Raw genomic sequence first — 21,198 nt, 5'->3', positions numbered from 1 at the left:
CAGGACAAGCCCCGGGGCACCCCGGAGTCCGTTCATCCCCTGCCCTGCGCGTCCCGGGCCGCTCCCGTGGTCCCGCCGGTACCGGAGCCCCCGGCGCGGCTGCCGCAGCCCCAGCTCCGCAAGTAAACGTGGCCCGCGCTCGCCGCCCGCACTTTCGGCAGCGGCCGCAGCCTGCGCTTCCGCAGCGGCCGATTCGCTACCGCCCGCAGCCCCCGCCCCGGCTCCGCCTCGTCCGCCGCCCGTTGCCCGCGGTGAGTGCGCCCGCTCCCCGGTCCCGCTCCCCTGCCCCGCACCGCCGGGCCCTGGCCCCGCAACGCGCGGTCTCGCTGTGGCCGGGTGCGCGCCGGTGGGAACGGTGCTGCCCTGCGACCTTGGGGGCCGGGCCAATGTCGGATCTGCCCGGGAGAAGCCTCGGGAGCGGCTGCATCAGCGGGAGCTGCGATAGCCCGTGCGCTTCGGGGAACTGGTTTAACCGGCACAAAGAACTCTGCCCGCTGTAAGCAAGGCTTCTCCTAGGAAAGGGTAATAAAGAGGTTAGAGGCACTTTGGAGGGTCTTGGTGATGGTTGCTGAGCTCTGCACACTTCAGCTCCTGGATCAAAGTGGTCTCTGAATGGTGTTTTCATGCCAGGTAAGAATAGACTAAGACTTAGAAATGGAAGGGAATGGATGGCAGTCTCAGCTGGTGGAAGAAGACAGAATTCTTCCTGTCTGTGTGGCCGGAATCTCTGCTTATCGCAGAAATTCAGAGGGCGAGTTTGACTCACCTTGGGCTGGCTCCCACTGATTTTCGGAGGAAGCAGGAAGAGGACGGCAAGCCAGCAGATCTTATTCCTGCTGCAACGCAAAACTTCTCTGAGTCACTGCTCTTCCAGCTTCTCTGAGGCCATCAGACCCACGGATCTTTCAGGAGCAATGCAACAAAAACAAAGTTATTGTATTTTAAATGCCTTTTTTTTTTTATTTAGGGGCTCTTCAGTCTGATTTGAATGAGATACCTGAGAGTAAAAGCCAGCTCCAGTGTTCCCGTCCATAGGGCTGAACAAGATGCCAAAACAGGTAAAAAGAAAACTAGAAATTTTGTGTGCTAATTAAATTTTACTGCCAGGAAAGAATTCTTGGCTTGTTTCCATGCAGTCCAGATTAGGTAACTGCTAATGCATATTTAGTCCTACCATTAATTGACTGGACTTATTAACTGTGTGGTTTTGAGCTGTGTTACTAACACCAGCATGTGATTTTTGTTATGCTGTTGGCTTTAATGGGGCAGGTGTTAATGCATGTAGCAAATACATTCTTAAATGTATCTTTTCAGTTAAATTAACGGACGCATGAGTTACGCAGTGTAGGTATGAGAAGTGATAGTATTTTCAAATACTTTTGGCTAAGCGATCACCATCTCAAATGAAGCAATGTCGAGCAAGGGGGTGCAGGGGATTAAAAATAAGCCCTTTCTCAGGTCGTACACTATCAGCTGCACGGTGGATTTAAGAACTTGGCTGGTGCCACCGTAATACAGCAAACACATGGGAGGGCATGGGAAGAATGGGCGATTGGCAGATACTCATCTTGTCTGTGGAGTATTTAATAATTGTGTCTGTTCTCTGTGAAAGCAGCAAACTTCTGTGTTCATTGAGAATGACAGAAATCAGTTTGATGGCATTACTGAACAGAAAAGCAATGTCCAGAATGCAAAAGCAGGACTGGCATCTTTCCCCTTCTTCATTTTCCCCTGTAGCTCCTGTCTCCTTCCTCCCAGAAATGACAAAGAGAACCTGAAATCTCTCTGGCTAAGTTTTCCATTACGTTTGCACAACAAATGTGTCCTTCCAACTAATATTGTCAAGGGCATGGGAGCCCAGAGGCTAAGATTTAAATACTTGAGGTGATTCAAAAAAGACAAATCTTCACCTAATGCAGGCCAGCTCTTACACCACCAGCACCAGAAATACGCCAGTTAAGAACATTGTGTAAGCGTGTTTGTGCTAAACGACCTGCAAAATTGCAAGTGCTGGGTAGCATAAGGACACATTCTTTCCAAGTGCCTTTGCTTACAGCCAGAAGTCCCAGCGATGAGTTCAGTTCACAGACAGCACTGTCAGCCTGCCCGCTCCCATAGGACGGATAATACCTTTCTAAATACAGAGCACCCCATGGGAACCATTGATGCCGGGGGACGGCAGCTGGGAGGAAGAGCAGCTCAAAAGCCCCAAGTTGTGGCTCCTGCTGAGGCTGAACTTCTGTTACATGGAAGCAGCAGAAGAGCTATACATTATAGCAGACAGGTGAAAGTCCAGCCTTTGACCGATGCTGATCTGCCCTCTTCTCCAGGAAAATGGCCAAAAAGAAGATTCCGCCATCCAGAATGACCTCAGTGAGTCATTTGGAGAAGAAGTTAGAGCGTTCCTCAGTGATGAAGAGAAACTGCATCTTTTTGATGACCTCACGAAAGTTAATCCGGTGACAACTACGACAGGTAAGCAGCCAGGCAGGGGAGTATCTCCTGAGGAGCCACTTGCCCTGGTGGCTACTAACATATGGTAGTTACTGTTCTCATTGCACTCATGCTATCATGAACACAGGAGTTAAAGATTCAGAGTGTATTAAATAGAGCCTGTTAATAATAAATAAATTAAAGCCTTTGGCTTGGTTGAATTTTTATTTTTTTCAGAATGTTTTTATTTTAGATTCAGCCCTGCTGATCTCCTATCAAGTTCTGTGGAACTCATGTTTGTATTGTTGGTTCAGGTCGCTGGGTGCTGGGAGTTAATGCTGTTGAAGGGCTCCTGCATGACCTTGTGATTGCAGTTTGGTGCTACACGAACGTATCAGAAAATGAGGCTCTAACTTAGGTTAAAAATATATTCATGAAATTGGTTTTGAAAAGTAAATTCCACACTTGACTTTTAAAGATGATGCTGTTAAGGGAAGCTGAGGCCTGTTTCTAGTGCAGATGGGGAACTCTTGCCTCTGCTCTGCAAGGGAACAGATTTACTTCATAGGACTATGTGAAACCTCATAAAAGCACAGGATTTATTAAATGGAGTAGTTGGCAGATCCCTTAAGATTTTTAAGAATGAGAGCAACTCTTAGAGACATTGTTATGTGTATTTGATCTATACCACTCCCTTGATCACCTCATTCTCTATTAAACCTAATAGGTAACATTTCTGAAGATTTTTGTTACAAACAGGAGCAGGAAGAGTCAAAGACATTTTTCAAAAGATGCTAACAGAAGGTGTGTCTTGCAGTTCTGAAATGTCTTCAAGCAAGATATAGAGTAAACTTGTTTTATACAAATGCTGGCTGCAGCCTCGTGGCTTTAAATCCATTTCAGCCTGTGTCCTGCCTCTATTCACCTGAGCTTATGAGAGAGTACCATGGTGCACTTCGCCCTCAGGTAATCCTTACATTTGAAATAACTGTCCTTCCGCAGAACCCAGATGTCAAGTTCTTCAAAATCTATATGAGCAAAATAATCCTAAAGGATAAAACCCATTTCTAGTGAAATATGAGTTCTGTTAAAAGAGCAATAGTCTTTTCAGATAAATGTGAGAAGAACTTTGCTGTCGAACTGGGTAATTACTGTTCTCTGAAATATGAATATTCTCTTTTACTGCCAGGATTTAAAACCTCACATCTTTGCAGTGGCTGAGCAAACCTACAGAAACGTCCAAAGCCAGAGAGAACCTGTAAACCAGTCCATAATTGTGAGTGGAGAAAGTGGTGCTGGGAAGGTAAAGAGATTGTTTTCTGACATTGCTCCTAAGTTTTGAGATTTGCAAGTGATTTGTAGTTTATAGTATTTCAGTGAACAAGCAAAGCTGAAGAAAAAAATCTGACAGAGCACGTAGCCAGTCTGCTCCAGCGTGACTCTTGAAATATGCGTAAAGCATGAAGTGATTGCTGCAGTTAAATAGACTCTGCTTAATAGAGCTGCTCTTGAGGGGACATCTGTAATTTCTGTGAGGGCTTGATTTGAATAATTCAACAGGAACCGCACCTGAGTTAATGTCTCATGCTGATCTGTCGTGGGTCTCAGCAAACCCTGTGGAGAGATTTAGAAGCAGCAGAGAGTTCAGATCCTGTCCTGGGCCCTTCTGTAGTGGTCTGTACCTATTCAGGAAGAAATTGAGGATATTTTTAAGCCTGAGAACAAAATGATATGCTGAGTGTTAATGACTCAAAGTCAGTTTATATTCAATTCATCTTAAGATGCCAGTTTTTAGTTCTAGCTGAGCTTCCAGATGGTTACATCGTGATAAAACTGCCATTCAGCGAAGCGCTCCAACAGCATTTAAATGTGAGGCTGTTGCACATAAGCATATGCGCAGCAAGTTTCCGCTGAACTAGAGCTGTAAACCTGACGTGATCACTCTCTTTAGCATCGTTGCCAGCTGCATACTGTGTTTTCAGAAGCTAGCACTGTTTTACTAACTGACATAACTAATGTGGTAAAAACAAAGACCTATTGTGAAGCCTCTCTCTTGCAGACCTGGACATCTCGCTGCCTTATGAAATTCTACGCTTCCATTGCTGCTTCAGTTATCTCCCCAAAAGGCAATGAAACCGTGGAAAGGATAGAGAAGAGAGTGTTGGATTCCAACCCTGTCATGGAAGCATTTGGTAAATGAGGCTTTTTTAACAGCAAAAACAAGTAGCAGCTGCTGTGGGAGTTATCTTTGTTAATACACAAGTCTAAGTTAGCTCTTGGTCCTCTTCTTAAAAGACAAACTCTTCAAATACTGAAGATATGTACAAATCACCCTTAGTTCTGTATATGTCCAACATGGAAGAGTAAAACCACTCTGATTATCTGTCACTGGCAACTTCACAGGAAATGCATGTACCCTGCGGAATAACAACAGTAGCCGTTTTGGAAAATACATCCAGCTTCAGTTAGACAGGTAATAATTACTGTGTAAAAACCGTACCGTTTTGTTCCTTTGAACCTTTACAAGCCTGTTTCTGAAGTCTGCCATATTTTATCTGGTTTTAGAACCTGTTTTGGTTTGCTGGCAGCTTACATTATTATGATTTCTTTTTCCTGCAAGCTCTCACCCTGATCTCTAACAGAGAGCAATGGAAAGACAGAGATGCAGTTAAGAACTCTGAACAAAATGTTACATTAAACTTGTATAAAATTGAAGGTGAACTGCAAAGCATTCATAGTCGGTTGGTATTGTAACAACACAACACCTATCAGGTTCTGAGAGGAAGTTTTGTTAAAATCTTTGCTTGTTTTTCCACTCCAGATCCCACCATCTGAGCAGTGCTTCCATTCAGACTTTCCTTTTGGAGAAGACCAGAGTTGCCTATCAGGCCCCCAATGAAAGAAACTTTCATATTTTTTATCAGGTTTGCCTTTAGTTAATTTTGCTCGATATTTCTGATTTAGCACAGTTGCAACTCCTAATATTTAACAGCTTTCCTGTCTGCCATGCTTCCTGGTACATTATTCTTCCTTGTCTGTGAGCTGTAAAGACCAAAGGCAAAATTCAGTTGTTAACTTGTTTTGTCTCCAGATCACAAAAGGTGCCACTGCAGAGGAGAGGCTGGAATGGAACCTTCCAGAAGGGGCTGATTACCGCTGGCTGCCAAATTCTGAAAGAAACTTAGATGGTAAAGATTAGACTATCCCTTAATAATGGCTGTAACTTTAAAGGAGGGCAGGCAAAATGTGTCTGTCCTGTTAAATGCCATGACCCAGGTTGGTTAGTGCACAGCAGGCGTTTTGCAAAGGCGCTTGCATTAATGTGATTCTTTTAAAGTTTCAGTTTGCGCTATTCAGAGTTTTCACCTGGCTTAAACCAGCGGTTTCTAGCCCAGCGAATTTGCATCTCTGTGGCTGCGTTTAGAAACTGTCTCGTCTGCGGGTGTGCTTCAGCGACCTGCTGCCTAACTCAGAGCCACACAGAGTCCGGATTAAGCTGATGACTTGGTTCTCCAGCTTGTGCTGTGGGATTTACCAAGAGAGCGCCTTGATCTCCTTTGGCAGTCCCAGCTCAACTGGACATGGTGTTGAGCGTTCTGCTTGCCTGGTTGTGTGCATGGCTTTCTTTTAAATAGCACTTGTCTGGCTTTTCAGAGGACTGCTTCGAGGTGACCAGAGACGCAATGTTTCACTTGGGCATTGACCGCTCCACGCAGAACAATATTTTCAAGGTCAGGTACAACACACGGTCACCGCGAGGCTGCTAAAGACGTTTGGAATGTCTTTTTAGTGTGGGCAGTAAATCCGTATCAACGTGCAGAGCATGGGTTGTTCAGTACTCCTGACCACAGGGCCTGCAGGTACACAAGAGGTTGTGTAGCCATATATTAGAGCCTGCACCTGTGAACTTGAGTTTCCCTTCAGTAATTGGAGCATTAGGAATTAACATAAAGCTTGAAATGTGCTTGCTGTTTTTGTGCAGAAATGTGTTGACTTGTCCTGTTTGTGTGGCTAAGAGGACACTGCCTTGGAGGGGAGCTCTGGTTCAGAAAACTCAATGCTGGATTATATTTCAGGTGTTGTCAGGCCTTCTCCATCTCGGGAACATTCAATTCTCTAATCCAGTGGATGAAGCTCAGCCTTGTGAACTGGAAGACAAAACCAAAGGTGAGGCAAAGTCCACATTTGAGTTGGTGATTTCGCAGAAGTGTCAATTTTCCATAATCTCTCCAGACCTTCTGTAGGTTTAAAGGGGCTGCATTCATTTGACACTCCAGATAACCTCGCAATGTTGGGTTTTTTTTCGTGAACAAGATTTTGTGAAGACCGCTGGAGATTTGCTGAAAATACCTGTCGAGGAGCTACTGGAATCATTAAGAATTCGAACAATAACTGCTGGAAAACAACAACAAGTCTTCAAGAAGCCGTGCTCCAGAGCCGAGTGTGAGACCAGGAGGGACTGCCTGGCCAAAGCCATCTACGCCAAGTAAGGACACGCAGGCCCGGCTGCTCTGCTGAGCCCCATCACTTCTGTGAGGAACGGGGAGGCCAGAGAGATTTACCTTCCCTGGTTTCTGCTTGGGCTCAGGAACAGCATGACCCTGGTATAAACAGCAGTAAAAGAACATGACTCTGTTGTGAGCAAGCACTTCCCAACTAATCCAGTTGTCATTGTCTGCAGATTGTTCGAATGGCTCGTTCTGGTCATAAACGAGAGCATCTATGCAGATCCATCAGCATGGACCAGCTTCATAGGTACGTTTTTTCACCTTGGTTTAACTGAGTAACCGTAAGTCCTTCAAGCTCCTAGACCCATGCGTACTCTCTCCCCGTACTCCTTCTAGGTTTGTTGGATGTTTATGGTTTCGAAGCCTTCCCTGAAAACAGCCTGGAGCAGCTTTGTATTAACTACGCCAACGAGAAGCTGCAGCAGCACTTTGTAGCGCACTATCTGAAGGCACAACAGGTAATACCCCACTAACATCAAATGTTAAATATCTAATTTTAAACCAGCATATTAAGCCTCTGTAATTGTATTTCTGTGCCTCTGGGCAGATTGCAGCCTTCAATCAAGTAAGCAATGCCACAGAAATGAGTAGGATGTGCCTAACAATCACTTTTTTCAAGAGGAGAGTGTGGGGCAGTTGGTGGAACGAAACAGCTTTCTCTCTTGGGTACTGGAGATCTGTTCTTATTATACAGCTCCAACATGATGGCACCTTCTGCCTCCCAGCATAGTTTTATCTGTTCATTCAGAAAATAAGTATCTCTCTGACCGTAATTTGTGCTTTCATATGCCCAGCCTTTTTTGCCTGCCTGCCCTTGTCACTATGCCAGGGGTTAATGGTCAGTGAAGATGAAAACCAAGTTCAAGCACACAATTACTTTCCTTGAAACTGATTCATGCCCCGTGTTTATAGAACCCGCCCGGTTACCGCCTTTGCTGCAGCCTGCTCTCCCTGATCCCGCAGGACCAGCTGCGACGTCCTCAAAAGCCACCTGCGGCAGTGTTTTAAACCAAGACTGCCATAGAACATGAGCTGAGCTCTGGATGAGCAGGCTGAGCCTGGGATTAACCTGTTAAACAGTAACTGCAAAAAGGCACGTGGTTATTTGAGCTCCAGTGCCCTCTGCTGCAGAACAAACCGTTTCTCTCTGACCGCAGGAAGAATATGCAGCAGAAGGGCTCCAGTGGTCGTTCGTCAGCTACCAGGACAACCAGAACTGCCTCGAGCTGATCGAGGCCAATCCTCTCAGCATTTTTTCTCTGCTCAATGAGGTAAGCGTGGATCAAACCTCTCGTGCTTTGGGCCTGGTTGCCTGCCTCCCATCCCATGCCGCCAAAGAAAATGCTGAATTAGTAGGAAACTTGTCAGGTATAAAAATTCTGTAGAACTTACTTTTTAGAACAATTATGGCATTGCTTCATCCTGTTCTAAGTTCTAATGCAAATAGGAAGCCTCACTTTTTTTTTCACAGTATTTCAGGGCTTGCATACTCAAAGCAATTCTAAAAAATAAAACGGTTGTGATTTAAAGCGTCTCAGCTTTTAAAGACCAATCTTTATGACAAATATGCTGCAATTTTGTGTGGTTTGTTCTGCAGGAGTGCCGTCTGAATAGACCCTCGAACACCCACCTGTTCCAAACTCGGATTGAGAAAGCCTTGTCTAATAATCAATGTTTAAGTCGAAACAAGTTCAGTAAGGAGCCTAACTTCATTATTTCACATTATGCTGGCAAAGTCTGCTATCAGCTGGCAGCAATGGTGGAGAAGAATAAGGTGGGTTTTTTCAGAAATAGCTGTTTGAAAAATGAAAAAACACAAAAAAAAAATCTTACAAACTAAAACCTATTTAAATCAAAGCACCACTAACATGTATATTCAGTGATGTTTACTGGATATAGATGGCTTGTGCCAAATAAATCCTTCAGGCCATGTAAAACTGGGTGACGCTCTTGGTCTTCAGTTGTATAAAGAGAACAATGTTAGGAACAGTCATATATTTGACTAGATTTGCTGGATGTTCAGCCAGACGCTGTTTTCTGTTCCTGAATCTGTGAATTAATGTATGTAGTCGGATTCAAAACCACAGCTGTGGTTAAAGCAAAGTTTGCATCAGAAATACTATTCCATCTCTATTTGTGGAATTTCTAGTCATTTCAAAGCTGGCAGGTTTCTGCCTAAGTTCAAATACTAATGAGTCACGTTTGTGTTGGCAGGACCCCATTCCACCAGAGCTGGTCAACGTTTTGCAGAATTCTAAGGACCCTTTGCTTCAAAAATTATTTCCTGTGGCAGAAGGGAACCAAAATAACACCAAAACCCAGAACAGAGCAGCTGTTGTGACAGTGGTGTCAAAGTTCAAGGTACATCCTATTCAAGTTCTGTTTTCTACTGCTGTCTTTATAACTAGACAAGAGAACAGTAGCGTTGGACCGAGATCACTAAATGTCATTAAAATTAAACAGCTGCAAAACAGAAGTAGCTCCAGATTCCTGAGATTCTCTGCGTTTTTGGTTGTAAGTCACTCCAGTTTTGCCTTTAACAGTTGGACATCTGACTTTGTGAGGCTCCTTCCTACCTGTTCCTCTTGAGGGGTTACCTTTGACTAGTGGCCCTGCTATAATTTTGGAAATGTTGTGAATTTACTATCAACAGTTTTACAAAAGCATCCATAGAGTGGATTTTGGAAATGTTGTGAATTTACTATCAACAGTTTTACAAAAGCATCCATAGAGTGGATTTTTTGCTCAAGCTGTCCTTATGGAACAGTTCTGCTAATACTGAGTCTGTGAAGCCATCCTTGCAAAAAATGGCTTCATTGTTTTTATAGGTGACCACCGGTGAGCTAATCTACCTGTGGAGGAGGAGTCCCTAATTAAACCTGCATTTGTTCTCTACAGGGTTCACTGGAACACCTCATGCAGCTTGTGAACAGCACCACACCGCATTACATCCGATGCATCAAGCCTAACGCTGGCTGCAAGGCAATGACTTTTCAAAGAGAAGAGGTAACCTTCCAAAAGCTTTTCCTCACTCAGTTGATGAGAAGCTTCCTGGAGACATCACATGGGGCTTTGCATTAGGTCTCTTACGATCTTTAGTCAGTTGCAAAGCTCTTTTCCCAGCACATCTTGAAATAGCTTTTGCTCCTTTCAAGATGAACAGCCTTTCAGAATCACTGATGATGCTTGTCCAAAATAGAGCTGGTGAGCACAGCAGCTCTTCCAGATGCAACTTACTTGTTGCTGTATAAGTTCTCTTACCAGAGCACTCCTGGGTTATTTGGGGTGATCCCATCCCAGTCCTCAAAATACATAAAGGTGATCTGACTGCTCAGCAGTCGCACGGGTGAATGCCCACAATAAAACTTGGCTTTCTTCTGCAGTCTAGTCTAGGACTAGCGTGTCTCTGGGAGCAGAGCAGCAGATGCTAAAGCTGCAGTTAAAGAACCTCATCTGATGCAGAGGGCACATGAGGACTGTCCCTCTGTCAGTGCCGCCTTGGCCCTGCTCCGCGTGTTCCTCAAAGCAGCAGCTCGGTGGCCGCACAATCCCCTTCTCTGCCCTCTGGGTTCATTCCCCAGCGTGGGGCGCACCGGGCGAGCTGCCCCGAGCACAACGGCTTCCACAAACAGGACAGTGGGCACCTAAACCATCTCCGTTTGTGCCTCAGGTTCTCAGCCAGCTCCAGGCGTGTGGGATAGTCGAAGCCATCACCATCAGCGCAGCCGGCTTCCCCGTTAGGTAAGTCCAAACTTGTTTAGCAACATCTTCCAGTGTAAGCAACATCTTGAGTGCCTCTCTCATGTTTTTGGAGACAAAAATACCTGTTGCGTATCTGGACTGCTTTTCAGTGTCTTGGATGATGAAACTCTGCTGGTTGTGTGAGCCCAGCAGTGCAGCAGCCGTATAGTAACCAGGGCAGCACACCTTGCACTCAGGGCGATGAGATTCGTAACAATATACCAAATACTAAGGAAGTCCAGAGGTGTCTCTAAAATACCCCTGGTCTTAGAGCTCACTGCACTGGATTTTTGAAGCCATTCTGCAATTTCTCCCCCACAAAGGATAGGTTTACCCATATAGTCAGTGATACTTGCCTAGAATTAACTGTACATTTGTCCAACAGGATTCCTTTCCAAAGTTTCACTGAGCGCTATGAAATACTGAGAAAATCATATCCATCCAATAAAAACGGAGTGTGTGATAAAAGCAACTACCACACTGCCAAGAACAAAGGTACGTTTCTTTAGATAATCCACCTGCTGTCAAGTAAAATTATCACTGCACCAATTTGATATCACATAGACCAGATACAATTACTGTATTCAGCACTAGGGACACCACTATTCTCAAAATACATTTCTAATCTATCGCCAACTTGAATTTCTAATTTGCCCAATGCTTGCAGCAGGCTTTTTTTAAAAGTGCAAATCTTTCATCTTAATGCTGATTTTCTTTGTTCCTCTTGGGTAGAACAGTTAAAGTTACAATGGTGTTTGGGCTTCCCCCCAATAGATTATAATTTGATTTAGATTTGGTTCTTGAGTAGACTTGAAAACCACTTATCTTTTTGCTTATATTCCTTCTCCTTCCTTTCTTTTTTCCCCACCTTGTTTTCTGGCTCAACACACTGACTTTCTAGCTTACCTGGATTCTGCTGCTTCTTCTGCCTTTTGCAACCTCCTGCATGCGATTCTTTTTTCTGAGCGAGGATGGACTTTAGAAAACACAATCCAGTCTACAAGGTAACATCTTTGGTATGAACCCCTGAATGAAGGAGCTCATCAGGTGGTTACATTTAATACTGGAAGTTACTGCAACCCCCTTCTCTTCCCAGATCAATCCCATCTTCACCCCGTGGGTCTGTCCAGCAACAGGTGTGGGAAGCAGCACCAGTAAGCACCAGCCTATGTCAGATTAGTGAAATGGCTGGAAATCCATTCGCCTTGCAGAAATGGAATGAAGTAACAAAGTACAGGCTGGACAATTACTTACACACCGTATCTTCCCAGTTATAAACCCATTAGCTGAAGTGCCTCATTGCAATAGGTTACCAGTCCTTTTTATCTTTAGCAGGTAATAAGCCCCAAACAATTTCCTAAACACAGGGATAAGCTTTGGTTCCCTTATCAGCCCAGCCCCAGAACGCCATCGTAGTCACCAGATGTCTTCCTGTAGGCAACAGTGGCTTATATTTGTTTTCAGTACCTTAAAACACTCTCATCATCTCCTTAGCAATATTTATAGAAGAAAAACAAACAGTATCCAGGATGGAAAGACTCAAAGCCCATCAAGTTCCGGCACTGGGCATGCAGCAACTCATGCAGTGTTGCCTTGAGCAGCAGAGTCTCTGGCAAGGACAGGTCTGAATTTGGTCTCCCCCTGTTTGCAAACAGATTAATCTGGCTAAACAGTTTGTCTCAGCATGTAAAAAACTGCGTCCTACGTCCCAGAAATGGTTTTAATAAACTCTTATTGCTGCAATAAACTCCTGCACAGTACACGTCCCTGTAGCTGCTTCCAATGCGCTATGGAAGCTGTAGAACTGCATAGAAATGGTTTTATATTCCTGCATCTTTCAGTACATTCAGGCTGTGAGTCTCATTCCTTGCTTTTTGCTCTTTCCCAACAGCTTTGAGTTTTGGATATTTCATCAGATTTTCTTAGGACCAATCTGCTCAGAATCTGTTCTTAATTGCATCGCTCTTGCTTTCTAATGTTTCCATGTAGGGTGCTTTAGAGAACGTGGGAACAGCCGAGCCCTCGGTATGTCTGTGTCATTGTTTAGATCTCCCCAAAATGACGTTTGTCACCTATGGACAGGCTTAACAGTGGCAATGAGACAGCACCCAAACACACCAGGCTGGTTATCTAGTTACCAGCACACAGCAAAATCTGTGCTGTCACATTTTCCCTTAAGTACAGCTCAATCTGGTCATGTTTGAGCCGTCTCCTCCCCAGAAAGTCTCAGCGCAAAGACAGTTACTTGGTCCTGATTTCCCAGTTTTGTGATACCTTCTCTTCAATGCGTCATTTGCAGGTGAGGCTCCAGCGGAGGGCGATGCCGAAGCATCACGTTCTGTCATTTTTGAGATCCTTCGGAATGTTGTTACGGGACAAACCGCTGCTGAGCAACCGGGGAACAGAGCAGAGAACACTTCAGTGTACTGCGGCAAAACCAAAGTGTTCATGGCTAATTCCGTGGTAAGAGCGCTGTTTCCTTGGCTAACGGCTCTGGAACGTAATTGCGTAAGGGGGATTCTGGCACCAATTATTGTAACGGTTTAGGCAATACTTGAGCTAACGCCAGCGTGACCAGACTTTGGCATTAACTCCAACAGGCCCGAGCGGCTGCTTTATGAAAGATGAAAGAGACAAAGGCACTTTTACAAAGCTCACACACTGGAGGGTGCAGCCCTAACAGACCCCGCTAAAGGCAGGCAGTTTAAGCCAGCTGCTGCTTTGGGAGTATCCACTTTTCCCCCCACAACGCTCTTTTTCCCCTCGGATACTTACATTTTCATTTTACATGTTATCAGATAAGCATTAATGAAACGCTCCCACTTCAGTCCCATCCAGCACTTGTGGGGCACAAAGCTGCCACGGTCCTGCACCAAGGGACTGCAGGAGGGGGAGGGTTGTGAACACAACTCCATCCCTGAGGATTAAGTGCGGTCTCGTATCCCCAATGCAGCTGGAGCAACTCGAAGCTAGAAGAGCCCAGGTGCTAAATCAGAAAGCGTTTTGCATTCAGTGTTGCTGGAGGAGATTTAAACAGAAGAAGCTTGCCAAGGAGAGACGGTCTGCAACTGTCATCCAAGCAGGTAGTTTGATAAGGTCGTTGCTGAACATAATCTAACAAGTAACATTTCCAGTTACACTGGATGTTTAAGGTGGCAGGAGCCGGTTATGTTAATGGGACATGGAGAAAGCTTAAGTGCCATCTCTCTTAGTGTGAGAGCTTTGGAGAACCTTTGTACTCAGATTTCTTTAATTAAATCTTCAGCTGTTCGCTCCTGGTTAGCCAAGAATCGCTTCCAAAGGATGCGCAGGGCTGCTGATGCCATTAAGCGCAGCTGGAGGAAATGGAAAGTGAGTATGTTGGTACGGGAAAGCATTGAAATCGTGTGAGTGAGGCTTTGTCGTGTTGGAGAAAGAATCCGCCTCTGTCAAGTAACTGTACAAACCCAGTGCTGTCGGTTGCCCAAAAACTGCTCCAGCTGCAGAGCAGAGGAGGGATGCCAGTCTTGTACAGGGTGGCAGTGCAGACTGCAGAATAAACTCATTCCTTCCCTTCATAAAATGGGAAGATGTCCCAAAGGGTGATGCGGGGGTCTCCTTTAAGATGCCCTCTCTTTTAGACTCTTAATTTTGCAGTTTTACATTTTGTTCAAGATGTTTGTGAATCTTTTCCCAGCATATTGTTCTGCATCTCTTCATCAGGCAAAAATGGCTGCGTTAGCAGCAGCGGAACTGGACGAGGGTGAAGAAACGGCGTTTTTCTCAGTTCACGGAGCTACAGTCGCCTCAGCCAAACCACCTTGCTCCTGGGAAGCGCCTTGGCCGCTGCCCTCGGTCACCCAGTTCTGGCCGCTCGGCCTCGTCCTGGCTGCTGCCCCCGTGACCGTTGCGGGGCTGCGGAGGGACCTGTCCCTGTCCCTGCTGACGAGGCTCCGCGTGCTGCGCGACAGCGGCTGCTGCAGGGTGGAAAGCTGCTTCCTGGGCTGCGGCATCACCTCCGTCAGAGCCCTCCCGCAGGTAACGAACCCCTGCGCCCCGGTCGGCAGCACATCTCAGCTGCCCTGAGTTGAGGAACCTGAACTCCGGTCTGCTCTCCGTTCCCACTTAGATGTGCAAGGCTGACACTCCTTGAGTTTGAATAGCAAAATTAGCTCCAAATGTGGCAAAACCATCACCTGACCTCTCCACCTCTTTTCCTTCCAGGGCTCTATTAAGTTCCACTGTAGGAAATCTCCCCTGCACTACGCAGACGTCAGCCCCCACACGGCCGCCTACTCCATCACCGGCTTCAACCAGATTTTGCTGGACAGAAAAAACCTCCTGCCAACGTAGGTTGTGGCCGGCTGTACTTTTTCCTTCAGGGAAGGACCGTCTGCAAGCTGCTGCTTTCAAATTACTCAACATCCGTATCTGCTGCTACCTCAGAGCTTTCTGTATTGATGCATTGTATGTATAATATATTTCAAATTTAAAATGCATGAGGGGGGACGTTCCTCCGCTCACACACACATGCGCGTTTTAGAGGAAATACCAGTACTAGGAAAACACTCGACATAATCAAGTGCTTTAAGCAATATATACTTGAACTGAACATTTCTGGCACTATCTGGGAGAAGGAAGAGGCTGGTAACGAGAGAGCAAATACGGCAAATGGTTCTGGTGCGCGCAGGATTCTCGCTGGAGGTACAGCTGTCCCTGCTGGGCAGTCAGCGGTGTCACAGCACTTGTGACTGCGGCCAAGGAAGGGAGCAGCAGCCGGGCCTAACACACAGGCAGATGTCTCAGGGAAAAGCAAAACTGGACTCTTTATCTATAGGACCAAACCACGGGTACGCTCACCACTGCCGCGCGTTTCTAGTGCTGCCGAGTCAACAGTGTCACCTCTGCCACGGTTCCCATCCCTGTTGCTCGCATGGGTCGTGAAAATGTTCAGCTCTCCTGTGTATCATTAAATACCCGGTAAAGGTGTCTCAGCATCTGCAACGAAGTTTAGTTAATGAAAACACATCAAATTAGTTTGTGGATTAAAATAAATGCAAATAGCTTTAATATTGTTATTGGAAAGCAGCATTTCCCATGCCTGACAGTATTTCTGTACAAACAGAAAGTCCACAGAACATCAAGTTGAATTCCTCTTCTCCAACACTATCACTCTGAATCAACTCTAAATTGAAAATGAGAGCCCTGAGATCCATGTGCTGCCAAATCTCTTCTGTCAGAGGGAAAAAAGAGAGTTCCCAAAGTATCTCACTCGGGAAGCACGTTCTCCTTCTCCGGGGGCTCAACAATGCCCAGGCAGCAGTCTGCAAACTCCACGAACAACGGCTCCTGCATGTACTTCTTCATGAGGGAGCTTTTATCTTCTGCTTGATCGAGTGTCTGTAGTAGCTGCCTGAGATGTGGATTCAGAAGCAAGGCTCTCAGTTCTTCCGATTCCCCTTTTTTTAAAGAAAAGATAAATAGTACCAACCTCCATTACAAATGCAGTTGAGAACACCCTTGTTGTGCATGTGAACTTTCAAAGAGACACAGTGAAGGACCAGGTATCTGATACTTAAATCTGTGAGGGTCTGCGGTGAGGACTGGGATGAACTGCGCGGCTCCATGAAGAATTAAAGGGCATTGTGTGTCTGCCTGTTGTGCAGCCAGCCCCACCGCCTTCGATCCCAGCCCCAGCGCCTTCGATCCCAGCCCCGCCGCCTCCGAGCCCAGCCCCGCCGCCTCCGAGCCCAGCCCCGCCGCCCGCAGCCGCCCCTGCCCCGTCCCGTTACCGAGCAGCCGCAGCCGGTGCGGCGGGACGCGGTCCTGCTCGTCCCCGTCCGCCAGGATGTCCTCCACCGACCAGGGGCCGCCTGCGGGGAGCACACGGAGCTGCAGGGGGCGCGGGCCGCCCCGCCCCGCCCCGCCCGGCCCACCTACCTGCCCGCTGCTCAGCGGGGCCGCCCGGCCCGCCCGCCCGCTCCGGCTCCGGCCGCGGCTCCGGCTCCGGCGCGCATCGCTCTGCGGGGACACGGCGTCAGGGACACGGCGTCAGCAGCGCGGCGGGGCCGCCCGGCCCGCCCGGCCCCCCGGCACTCACCCTTGTGCGTCCTGCAGCACGGCACGGAGCAGCTGCGGGACAGCGCCGTTAGAGCCGCGGGGCGGCGGGGGCGGCTCCGCACCGACCGGGCGGCTCCGCACCGACCGGCCGCCGCCCCCTCACCGACCGGCCGCCGCCCCTCACCGACCGGCCACCGCCCCCTCACCGACCGGCCGCCGCCCCTCACCGACCGGCCGCCGCCCCTCTCACCGACCGGCCGCCGCCCCTCTCACCGACCGGCCGCCGCCCCTCACCGACCGGCCACCGCCCCCTCACCGACCGGCCGCCGCCCCCGCACCGACCGGCCGCCACCCCCGCACCGACCGGCCGCCAGCCCCGCACCGACCGGCCGCCATCCCTCTCACCGACCGGCCGCCGCCCCCTCACCGACCGGCCGCCGCCCCCTCACCGACCGGCCGCCGCCCCCTCACCGACCGGCCGCCATCCCTCTCACCGACCGGCCGCCAGCCCCCGCACCGACCGGCCGCCACCCCCCTGCCGCCATCCCTCTCACCGACCGGCCGCCATCCCTCTCACCGACCGGCCGCCATCCCTCTCACCGACCGGCCGCCGCCCCCCTGCCGCCATCCCTCTCACCGACCGGCCGCCATCCCTCTCACCGACCGGCCGCCATCCCTCTCACCGACCGGCCGCCGCCCCCTCACCGACCGGCCGCCGCCCCCTCACCGACCGGCCGCCGCCCCCTCACCGACCGGCCGCCGCCCCCTCACCGACCGGCCGCCATCCCTCTCACCGACCGGCCGCCAGCCCCCACCCCACCCCGCCCCGCCGCTCCCCGCAGCCCCCTCCCCGCTCACTAGGCCGCGGCGCAGCGCGGACACCGGTACGGGGCCGCCCCGGCCGCCCCGCACACCCCGCACGGCCGCGGTGCCCTCATGGCGCCCGCTATACGTCACTTGCGGCCAGCGGAGCGCCGAGCGCCTCCACCCAGGCTGGCGAGTCAACCGCCGAGCGGCGCGCGGGGCCGAGCCCAGCGGTTATTCTGTATCTATATAATGCAGGGGGGGGGTCTGGCTGGATTCCAGCTCTCACCCTGCCTGCGAATTAACAACCGCTGCAATAGACAGTCGTATGTTAAATATTCCGGTCACTACAACCACCTCGCCCATATCAATCCGGAGGTGAATAATAATTAATATCACCTAAATAAATATCTAATAACTCTCACACCATACAGCCAGCTCCAGGCTGATCTTTGCCAAAGTTTGGGTTGAGTGTCCTGTCATTACATGTGCGGTTTCCTGAGGTTGTTGGTGGCCGAGATACCGGAAAACACAGACAAGGCATTTGGTATAAAAAATAGAGCCCGAATTGTCTTGCCTGAGTTGCATTATCCATTCAAATAATTCATTCTAATTATGTGTCATTTGGTGCCATCCATTTCCCTAAATGCCTGAATTAAAATTGAGACGAAAGGAGTTCTCCCACAGTTCTGCAGGGTAAAGCAGCACTGAGGGTTTGGGGGCAAAGAACATAAACCGCTCAGTAGCGGATTTGTTAACGTAACATGAGCGGGTGAACCCATTTCTTACACGAACGGGCTCTTTTCTCACACCTGCTCACAAACAGACTAACGGGATTTTGTCCTTAGTTCACTTGAGGCTTTTGAAACGCTGAAAAAATCAGAACAAAGAAAACAAACCATAAATAAATCCCTGAAAACTGCGACTTGAACTGGAAGGGCCGATTTTGGTTGGACTGTGTGTGTGTCTGTTTCACAACTGTGAGAACATCATCACAACGTGGTTTATCACACCCGTGTCAAACCACTGAGCAACAGTCGAACACACTACAAACCCCAAACACGAGCTGATGGCACCAGGATCTATTCCATCAAGGCTTCTACATTGGTAGCTGTGCAAGAGGAAAGAGAAGAAATTAAGTATTGGGATTCTCCTAGATAATTTCCCCTTGTTAATAAGAATAAGCATTCATTTTTACTGGGGTTTCTTCTAAAGCAACGCAAATTTCAAAATCCATGGACTCAAATGTCCCTCTGTTTATAAGCAGAAATATGAAAAGCGTAGTCACAGCCGCCTCACAAAAAGCGTTATCCAGCTGCACACTGCATTCACAATTACAACAGCAACACAGTGCTGAGTGCCCCATTGATAAACACACTCATCAAGTAGTTAAAGATACAATTTGACTGGCTGTAAATGAGAAAGCAGAATTACATCTCCCCCGCACCACTGAAAATTTTCTAGCCGCGTAGCTGTCCCCGAAACCACACAAATAACACAAAAAGGGGGCAAACCGCAGCGGCAAAGCGAGAGCAACCACAGCCTGTTTTCAGACAGAAAGCAAACACGATTCTACGGCTAACGGAGATATTGTTATCTCTGAGTGAAGCAGCTCCACCGAGGAAAGCTGCAAAGCACCGGCGCTCAGCACCGCTGCCAGAGACACGGAAAGATGTGGAGAGAAGGCTCAGAGCTCCAACGCTCAGTCCCCGCGCTGTTTCGGTGCCCGGAGCCGTCCCCTGGCCGGGATGCTCTGATCACGGCGCCGCGGTCGCACCGGCGGCCCTGGCGCATGGGCCGTCCCCGCTACGTGTGCTCGATGGCGCAGGCTCGGGCTCGGCTCAGGGACAGACATTTCAGAGCCTTGAGCGCAGCCGCCGGGGGTTTGGCTTTCAGGGTGTATATGACGGGGTTTCCCAAGCAGTTTGTGGTTATCAGCATCGCCGTGCAGTTTCGGAAGATGTAGACGCCCGGGTAGAGATCGGTGTGGCACTGGTGGTTGGTTGCATCGAATATGACGCCTGCGACAAAAGGAGCGTAGGAGATCAGCCCCAGGAGCCAAATGAAAATACTGGTCCTGGCAACCTGGATTTCAGCCGATTTGTAGGTGCCCGTAGCTTGTCCACGCGCTTTCATGCGCAGTTTTCTTTTCCTCAGGATGATAATGATTCCAAGGTAAGTGAACAGAGGTATAATAAATGCCACCACAATATGGGGAATGATCATGAAGATGAGGTAGTTGACGCAAAAGGGACTGTAGAGGACAGAGATATTCTTTTCTGCATGCAAGCAGTTCCAGCCCATCAATGGCAAGCAGCCAAAAAAGAAAGCAAGGACCCAGTTAATTAAAACTGCAGCTATGGAATGGTTTCGAGAAACCCTGAGCCTTGTCCTCATGCTTTCAGCCACAGCCAGGTAGCGCTCAATTCCAATGCTTACCAAGTTATAGATGGTGGATAAAATAGACGTAGTGTGCAAGGCATAAGGTGCAAGCGTATCCTTGGATCCAAAGATTGTAATGTCAGGGTTGGTGATGAAAAGTACTGAAATCCAAAAGCCAGAAAAGCTGGTGAAGAGATCAGAAAAAGCCAAATTGCAGAAGAGTATGGAGATGGGCTTGTGCAGATCCTTTGTCACCATTCTGGTGACGATGACGGTGCAGTTGAAGATCACAGATGCTATGTTCATGGTCAGCTGAGGGATGCCCAGCGCGAGCACCAAATGGTGACTCCAGATTCTCGTGTGGTTAGCGGAGCAGTTTGGGTAGCTGTTCATGGTGCAAAAATCTTACTTTCGACCCCAAACGAGGTCTGGCTCACACATCCCGTGTTCTGCAGGAGACCACACGACACCAGTGGTACCGCCACCTTCTCCAGGTGACGAATGAATCCTGACACGCAGCTTCTATTGCGCTCATGACACTGGATTAAACTTTAACCACTCCTGGTTTTAAATATTTGGGTTACCAACTCAGAGCACAGCCAATTAGCTTCAAGTTGCTAGGATAGCCAAAAGGGGAGAACATATTTACCGCTGTACAGGTGATCTCAGAGCAACCTTTATCAAAAACAAAATCTGGCTGGTTCTTGTGGAGCTGCGTGATCACATCAGGGGGTCAAGAGTCTTTGAGCATACTCTAAAATTGGAATTAGCGTGAATTCAGCTTTAATTCACAAACAGATTAGTTAGATGAAGGATTAGAGTTGGACAATGGAGAGCAGTCATATTTTTGTTTCGGAGGGGGGGAGAATGTGACTGATGGAACTCAGAGAAGAACATCACTGTTGTGTCCCAACCCTGGGCTGCAGGTCAGTGCGGGATGTGAGTCCTGATTTCAGACCAACCCCACTGACACCACAAAACTTCTACAGTGCTCGAGGTTGCGCAAGAGACAAATCCAGTTGCTCACTGTCTCTTGCTCACAGTCACAAACCGATGTGGCCAGCAGTGGTGGTTTTTCTAAGCGCAGTTTGTTCACATCCACAGAACAAACCCCAAACCCGTCCGCACAACCGTACGATGAACTGCAGCGCTCCAAGGGGAATCCAACAGACGCTCTTGTGCTTGGGCCCACAGAAATATCCCTGCACTCAGTACTGGAGAACTCAGAAGTTGTCAGAATACACCTGAAACTGTCTGGCCTTTCTTTCCCTTGTGTAAAACCAGATGGAGT

The 21,198-nt window shown here is 48.3% G+C and overlaps 3 protein-coding genes across 4 annotated transcripts; 1 reads left to right on the top strand and 2 right to left on the bottom strand.

Annotated features, from left to right (window-relative positions):
* The first annotated feature begins 499 nt into the window (after nt 1-499).
* MYO19 (myosin XIX) lies at nt 500-15,649 on the top strand. The gene is made up of 25 exons (XM_082068405.1): nt 500-630; nt 968-1,058; nt 2,331-2,475; nt 3,251-3,399; nt 3,623-3,736; nt 4,493-4,625; nt 4,837-4,906; nt 5,255-5,357; nt 5,525-5,621; nt 6,088-6,164; nt 6,510-6,600; nt 6,748-6,919; nt 7,115-7,188; nt 7,278-7,399; nt 8,099-8,212; nt 8,539-8,715; nt 9,156-9,302; nt 9,840-9,947; nt 10,612-10,682; nt 11,068-11,177; nt 12,982-13,145; nt 13,636-13,765; nt 13,948-14,033; nt 14,385-14,699; nt 14,886-15,649. The coding sequence occupies exons 2-25, from the start codon at nt 1,047-1,049 to the stop codon at nt 15,012-15,014; spliced, it is 2,910 nt and encodes a 969-aa protein (XP_081924531.1). The 5' UTR covers nt 500-630; nt 968-1,046; the 3' UTR covers nt 15,015-15,649.
* Nucleotides 15,650-15,698: 49 nt separating this feature from the next.
* Nucleotides 15,699-17,721, bottom strand: ZNHIT3 (zinc finger HIT-type containing 3). 2 transcript variants are annotated; one of them, XM_082068410.1, is made up of 5 exons: nt 17,580-17,716; nt 16,762-16,793; nt 16,602-16,682; nt 16,454-16,534; nt 15,699-16,120 (listed from the first exon to the last, which is right to left on the bottom strand). In XM_082068410.1, the coding sequence occupies exons 1-5, from the start codon at nt 17,657-17,659 to the stop codon at nt 15,930-15,932; spliced, it is 465 nt and encodes a 154-aa protein (XP_081924536.1). In that variant the 5' UTR covers nt 17,660-17,716; the 3' UTR covers nt 15,699-15,929. The 2 variants fall into 2 exon arrangements, with proteins under 2 accessions (XP_081924536.1, XP_081924537.1); XM_082068411.1 differs by lacking the exon at nt 15,699-16,120 and adding an exon at nt 16,149-16,282 and having other exon boundaries at nt 17,580-17,721.
* A 1,610-nt stretch (nt 17,722-19,331) lies between these two features.
* Nucleotides 19,332-20,300, bottom strand: LOC309447813 (lysophosphatidic acid receptor 1-B-like; the record flags this gene model as incomplete). Its single annotated transcript, XM_082068791.1, has 1 exon — nt 19,332-20,300. The coding sequence occupies one exon, from the start codon at nt 20,298-20,300 to the stop codon at nt 19,332-19,334; it is 969 nt and encodes a 322-aa protein (XP_081924917.1).
* Nucleotides 20,301-21,198: the final 898 nt, after the last annotated feature.

Source organism: Streptopelia decaocto, assembly GCF_964273445.1.
Source record: "Streptopelia decaocto genome assembly, chromosome: 18".
NCBI lineage: Eukaryota > Metazoa > Chordata > Aves > Columbiformes > Columbidae > Streptopelia > Streptopelia decaocto.
The sequence above is the reverse complement of the archived record's forward strand: the minus strand, read 5'-3'. Positions and strand labels throughout refer to the sequence as shown.